Raw genomic sequence first — 7434 nt, 5'->3', positions numbered from 1 at the left:
CCTTTTTAGCATTTTAACTGAATACCTAAAAAAAATTATTTAAGTTGTACTAACAAAACCAAACACCCTATAAATGTTTGTCTTACTTGGCACTTGTCTTTTTTTTGCATTGGCATAATCTGACATCCATAAGCATATTAATGCTCCGCAACGATTTTGTTGAAATTGTTACTTATCAGACCTTATGATTTGTCTTAAAAATTTATATATATATATATATATATATATATATATATTGAATTGACATTTTGAAGATACGTGAACCAGAAATGCATATATTTAAACAACCTTAAAATTTTATAAATATATATATATATATATTCTAATTTTAATAATTGAAAATTTTATTTTATGGCCTCAAAACATCTGGCTTCTTCCAAAAAATAAAAGTGAACAGAGATTTATTAATAAAATTTCAAACATCAAATTATTGTGTTTAGCTTGCATTAATTTAACAGCTCAACACCACTAAAAAGTCCCAAACTCACCAAAATCACAACAACAACAATAATAACAATAAACACTTAAGAAGCATTTATATAAAAATACATGCATGAATAGATCACCCACACCAGAAAATGGTAAACAGTGCTCAAACAGTCTATACAAATTCCAAGTTTTATTTGAGTCACTTTTCTTTCTGTATTTGAAACTTATGAGCAAGAATTAATAATCATGAGGAAGGCAATAATCCTAAAATGCTGAAGAAGGAAGCTGTTGACCGGCCAAGAAATGTATAACAAGTTGGCGTGCTTGTTTTGGTGCAAATGTTGGCACTTGGTGTCCTGCTCCCCGGATTGTTACAAATGTTAGCCCATCATATACAATTCTCCATCCACCAACCTGCATCATCATCATCATCATCATCATCATCATCATCATGCTAGTCAGAAATTTATATATATTTATATAAGTGAAAAATTATATCCATATCCCATATACAAGTCACTGTATGCATGTGAAAAACATTAATATACTTAATTGTCTCACTAAAATTATATTGATGAAAATTTTAAAATAATATTTTTTTTAAATGATTATGAGTAATGTTAATTGTATTGATCAAATAGGTTTGTTATACTGACATTCCTTATGAATAGTAATCATTTGGTAAACTTATTAATAATTATAAACAAGCTTACAAATGATATCTCTATAAGAATGATGTTAATTTTCTTCTTTAAAAAAAATTGCTAGTTTAAAAAATAAAATAGTAATCAAAAGTTTAAGAATAATGCTTTTTTGTATGTACATATAAGGACATGTGTCAAAACATATTATCGTAATTGTGTTACAATTATTATTATTATTATTTTGTATTAAAAGTTGAATTATACTAGAAACTTAACTTCATGTAACATTAATGGTTTATAGAGATAAAAAAACAAAAGCTAAATATAGATGGACATCTCTATTTGTCCTAAAACAATTCAAAAAAAACCAAAATGATTTTTTACAAAATAAATTTTTCTCAACATAACAGTTTTTAATATTTATGGAAAATTGAAGGATAATTAACAAATCCGTAAATACATAAATAATGCAATAAAAAAGACCAAACAAATACCTGCTCATTATTGTACCATGCCTTCCAATCATGGAGAATCTTGAGACCAAGCTTTCTTAGTGTATATCTTGTAGCTGTCACTGGAATCCTCCCATCAGTGTCACCGCTACAATGATCAAATTGTTATGTAGGAGCCTACTTAAACTAATGTATCAAATATGTATTTATTTTAGCATGTATTAACACAACAAAATAAACAAATATTAATTTCTTTTTGCTGTGAAATTTAATTTTAAATTTGTGTCAGTATAAAATAAATGAACTAGGGTCAATTTTTACCTGAAAACCCAGACTCTTACTCCTCCATCAACAAGTTTTCGTATTACTGGCAGTACTGAAGATGGAGCTTCCTTCCATTTGGTGATCACATCACTTCAAAATTAAATTAACCAGAGATTAAAATCTGAAAACATAAAATATAATGAATTAAATTTCTGCATACCTGCAATGAGTCCAATTATATCGGATTTTTGTCGTGTTTGCATGCAGAGCTTCTTGCACATCTTGCCGGTTAAAATAAACTTCAGTGTAATCTGAGACACATGGGTCATATCCTGCTGGCTTTTGATGCCATCCTCTCTACAATATATGTAATTAAATTTATATTGTTGTTATTTACTAACTTAAACGATCTAGGACTATCAGTTATTTCTGAAACAACTTACGTATTTAGAGAAAAGTTTCGGAGCAACCCCTTCAATCATATTCATCTGTCTTGAATAACTGATTGAGCTATTAACACAAGTCGGTGCGTATAAGCTATACATGTCTATTAAATTATAGACATCAAAGTATTTGTCCAATGCTGCATTGCATATTTTGCTGTCAGGCACACTGAAGTTGCAGCTCTTCTTGACACCAAAGTAGACTTTATCAGAGATAACGGCATGGTCCCAAGCATAATCAATCATTCCCCGTTGATCAGTTTCGTCATCCATTAGGGCATTCCCTATCTAAATCACAATTCATAGTTTGCATTAATTAGCCACTATTTCAAAATCTTTATCAGTTGGAAATTTTTTTAGAAGCATACAGTACCATGAACCCTTTGAAATTTATATAATTCTCTGCACTTTCTTTGTTGGCATCAAAAATTTTCTCAGAAAGTTGGGGAACATAATGTCCTGTCAGAAGAAGGAGAGAATCAGTAATTCAATGTCTAATGACATTAATAAGGATTGAGGGGTTTGCATATATATATATAGACATGTAATATACCTGCATAACTCTCTCCAGCAATGTAGAAGTCATGGGACTTGAATTGAGGAAACCTTTTGAACCAATTCACAAGGAATGCATATGAATCACTTGCTTCAAATTGAGAAAGAAAATGATGTCATTTTTCAAGATATTCAAATGCAAAAAAACATCATGAATGAATTGAATTGAATTAACTAACCAGTGAAACTGTCTCCAAGATGAAGTAAATCAGAGCTTGTATTAGTGTAAGAAAACCCAACACCAACAGGTGCTTCCAAGAACAGCAAATTAGCCTCTATCAATTCATAAGATAAATTACAATCAGTAAATTTTTATTAATAGTTAATAAATTGTTTGAATTAGACAAATATTAACAATCAGACTTGCCTTTGTTCCATGAATGTTTGTTGAATTTGAGTTCTGGCACACCTTTCTGCATCAGAAAAGGTCCAAGTTCCTCGGCTTCACCGAACCCAACCGATGAGCAACCTGGCCCTGTCTTACACAATTTTGTGAATAAAATGAATTAGACAAAACCAAAATTTGATCAATTAGTAAAAACAAGAACACAAGAAAACAAATATTCTTTATTGTTTTCTTTTTCATTCATACTATCTCTCATCAATCCAAACAACTTTTCACTTATGTGGTCCTATTGATATCGTCTTGGACTCGAAACTCTCAACCGCATGCCTATGAGTGATCATGACAATGATAGCCTGTTTAGTGGCCCCAGCAAGAAAACATACATATGTATGACTCATTTTTCTCATTTATCACTGTCTGACAAAAGCTCTGATACAGATATAAAAGTTATCTGAATTATATGGTTCGACAAAAAACCAGGCAAAAATGCAATAACAATGTTGATGTTGATTCATCACATGTAAAACTCGAGTTACACTAACATATATATATATATATATATATATATATATTCATGTTTCTATTTTCTTATCAATATTTTGTTTCGCATATAACTCCTTATATCTCAAGGGCTTCAATATAGGAAAATGATGAGAAAAAAAAATAAATAAAAAGAGAAATAAAACGATCCAAGGTTTTCTATCAAAGCAGGGAAAAGAAGAGGTATATATAAGAAAAATGCCTAGATCATATATATATTATGTATCTAGAATCTACAATTATACATTGTAAATGATGTTGTTTTATATGTTCAACTCCAAATCATGTATGTTTAAAAGACTGTTTCCCCCATTTGACATGTAATGAGAAACTAGTAAGTTCAATTGAATTTAAAGTGGTGGTGATGGTGGTGACATGAAAGAAGAGTTGAACACATGAATGTGGTACCAACATGGATAGGCAAAGTGGGTGGAGGAAAAAAGAAGTGGAGGAAAGTATGAGAGAAAGAGAGTAACATCAAGAATCTTCACAAGCAATGGCGGACAAAAACCTCCCCTAGGTGCTGTGGTTCTTAACTTTCTACAAGGACTTCAAAATCTCAATTGAATCTCATCTACCTTTCAACAGTGGATGTCACTACCAATGGACCATATTTTGGCTAGAGATGGTCTCATTGGTCCCTCTCCATCTCCTTATCCTCTTTTATCTTTTCTTCTTCTTCTTCTATGAAAGTACCAAAACAATAATATGACTGGGAAGTTATCTTTAAATTAAGAAATGATTTTCTTATACCTAACTTAAAATAAGTTTTTGACCTATGTAAACACTGATTTACCTATAAATATATACTCCTGTAAGTAATTGTTATTTGATATGCTCAACTACAAGCATTTATAGAAAAACTATTTTATTTTTTATTTTTTTTATTTATCTATATTCTATATTTAAACATAGATAAGTATTTAAAAAAAAAGAATAAATCACGTTTATTAAAAATGATTAAAAAAAACAGAACAAAATGGAGAGGTACAAAGACAATACCAATCCCACTAGAAGTAAACACTGACAAAAAGAACTACAATATCAACCTACATTCAATAAAAATAATTGCTGTTATATATATATATATATATATATATATACAAGTGTGAAAAAGAGTTCTTATCTGTATACTATTGCATGACCAAAAATCAAGTAGAAAACAATTTAAAAATACCTAACAATCTCTCATTCTCTTTTCTTCAGGTTATCAGACTAATAATAGTCTCAACTTAGTTAATTTAAAAAACATGAACTTTAATATATAAACTTTGATTTATTTATTTTTTCTTTTTTGTATTTGTTTACACTTTTGAGTTGAATTAGGTCAAAATAATACGTCTGCATCATATCCCACACATATACTTCATGAGAGGAGATAAATATGTCTAAATTTAAATACATTATAAATACTAGATAATGAAATATCTTTGTTTAATAAGATCTCACCCACTTTTATAGATGCAAAAGCATTTTTTTTATTTAAACAATGTTTGGAATAAAATTAGAAAATTGAGACACTGACATGCGAATCAAAGAAAAGTTAAGGCATGAAAATGAATATTCAGAACAACTTTTAGAAAACAACATATATAGAAACCACCAACATAAGCACAAATAAACAACTCACAAATAATCATTTAAAAAGCTTTTAATCTTTCTACATAAATCATAAGGGAAGTCAAAAAGTCAAATTGGAAGCTTTACGTAGACTAGAGACAAAATCATGCGCATCCCTAAAAGGATATCAAGCTCTCAATGGAATTATCTGACCCACCTAACAATAATTTAAGAGGATTAATTATATAATGAACATAACAAAAGCCCTTGATGTTAGGTTGGCATGCAAATTAATTATTCTCATCTTTAATTGACCAAAAAACAGAAAAGGGTGGCATATCATAATCATTTATGTCTTTATCCTTAATGTGAGGAGGCCCCATCTAACCAAAAAATCAAAATATCTAGTCAACAAATCACTCAAGCCCTACCTTTGAATGTTCTAAATAGCCGGCTAAATTGATGTGGAGAGACGCTCATAATTATTATTCATTTAATTAATTAACTAAGTATTATTAATGTGATATTAGTTGCATGAATTATTTGAATATTAGATGATGGATGCACAACACTGAATTAAATGATTTTGGTAGCTTCTTGTTGATTTATCAACGGATGACCTTTTTTTCCACCAAAAAAATAAGATATTATGGACTGAAACTAGTACAAAGAGAGCACAACTGTTAATGAACTTGTTTGTATATGCAAGCTGATGTTTAATTAATGGTATTGGTGACCGAACTTGAACAAAAGAAGAGAAAAAAAATTAAGAATGAACTAATTCTAATGAAAGGATAAGCATGAATAATATGACAAGGAGAAACCAAAAGAGTAGTGAACTAATTTTCATGAGCATGATAATTAAAGCATTATATGCATTTCATAAATTATTTCTTATGGAATATGAAACTGGTTGGACTAAAACAAGGAGAAGATAAAGAATGAAATAATTCTAGTGAAAAAGATAACATGATAATTAAAGCAATATACAGCATGCATTTAACGAATCAAAGGTACTGGAAGATGAAGTCATTGAACTAAGACAAGTACAAGAGAAAGAAAAACAAATTCTAATTAATTAACAAAGGCAAAATTAAAGAATGATGGATAGGATTACCTCCATTGAGCCACAAAAGAAGAGGTTTTTCCTCAACTTTGTGAGTGGCTTCAAAGAACCAGTAGAAGAGAGCCCTGCCATGGCTTTCGTTGACAGTAATATACCCGGCGTATTGTCGGAAGTTCACCGGAGGTTGCCCCGGAAGACGACCTACAAGGTCAGCTTTTTGTTGAGCCAATACATCATCTGGTAGCACTGCAGACTCCACTGAAAACCAAGAAAAAAGGAGAAGGTATAGAATAGAAGAAAAAGAAGAGAAGATGGTATTCATTGTTACTATGAGGAATGGAATGCTAGTACAAAGAACTTAGTATTATAAATATATATATATATATATATTGGTAATTAGTATATATATATATATATATGTGTGTATATATATATATATAGAAAAAGTTCAAAGGTTATAAGAGGGAAAAGAAGTAATGTAAGGTGATGGGAACCGCGAAAGTAATATAAGGGGAGGGGGATAACGAGATCTAATTGGAGGGTTGGGGAACGGATATGGTAGTTGGTGAAGAGAATTACATACAGCGAAGATCCAGCACAAATGTAGAGATGTTTGTTTAACTTTGATTGTTTTTAAATTATTTTAAGGATTAACTACATTTTGAATTCAATCGTTAGGTATTGTTTTGGCTGGGAATTTTGAAATTTAAGATATACTAATTATCTCCGGCATTTTCTTTCATTTTTTTTTTTCCTAATTTTCTGTGGGGGATAAACTTTTAAAAAACCTTTCTTTAAAAAAAACCAGATTAAGGGTCCGTTTGATTTGTTATAGAGAACAGCACAAGCAATACAGTACAGTACAAATAATTGAAGTACATCGCACGAAGTGCTTTGTGGTTTCCCAGTCGATTTTGATTTGTAAAGTTATAAAACACAAAATAGTAAAATTACGATAATACCTCATTATTCTATATTTATTTTTATAATAAAAACATACAATAATATTTATGAAAATCTTATCAAATTTTCTATAGCGCACTAACAACAATAATAATGTTAAAAATAACATAATTTTAAAAAGCATTTAATCCCTAATCAAATAAATTTTTCATTAATATTTAAATCCTAAAGA

General features: G+C 29.6%; 1 protein-coding gene across 1 annotated transcript; it reads right to left on the bottom strand.

Annotated features, from left to right (window-relative positions):
- Positions 1–508: 508 nt before the first annotated feature.
- Positions 509–6666, bottom strand: LOC120255618 (serine carboxypeptidase-like 34). The gene is made up of 10 exons (XM_039263413.1): positions 6351–6666; positions 3155–3262; positions 2967–3062; positions 2786–2878; positions 2606–2691; positions 2233–2520; positions 2010–2146; positions 1847–1939; positions 1568–1673; positions 509–843 (listed from the first exon to the last, which is right to left on the bottom strand). Exons 1-10 carry the CDS (start codon positions 6619–6621, stop codon positions 694–696), a joined length of 1428 nt encoding a protein of 475 aa, XP_039119347.1. The 5' UTR covers positions 6622–6666; the 3' UTR covers positions 509–693.
- Between the last annotated feature and the right edge of the window lie 768 nt (positions 6667–7434).

The sequence above is a fragment of the Dioscorea cayenensis genome, unplaced genomic scaffold (assembly GCF_009730915.1).
Source record: "Dioscorea cayenensis subsp. rotundata cultivar TDr96_F1 unplaced genomic scaffold, TDr96_F1_v2_PseudoChromosome.rev07_lg8_w22 25.fasta BLBR01001109.1, whole genome shotgun sequence".
In the NCBI taxonomy this organism is placed as follows: domain Eukaryota; kingdom Viridiplantae; phylum Streptophyta; class Magnoliopsida; order Dioscoreales; family Dioscoreaceae; genus Dioscorea; species Dioscorea cayenensis.
The sequence above is the reverse complement of the archived record's forward strand: the minus strand, read 5'-3'. Positions and strand labels throughout refer to the sequence as shown.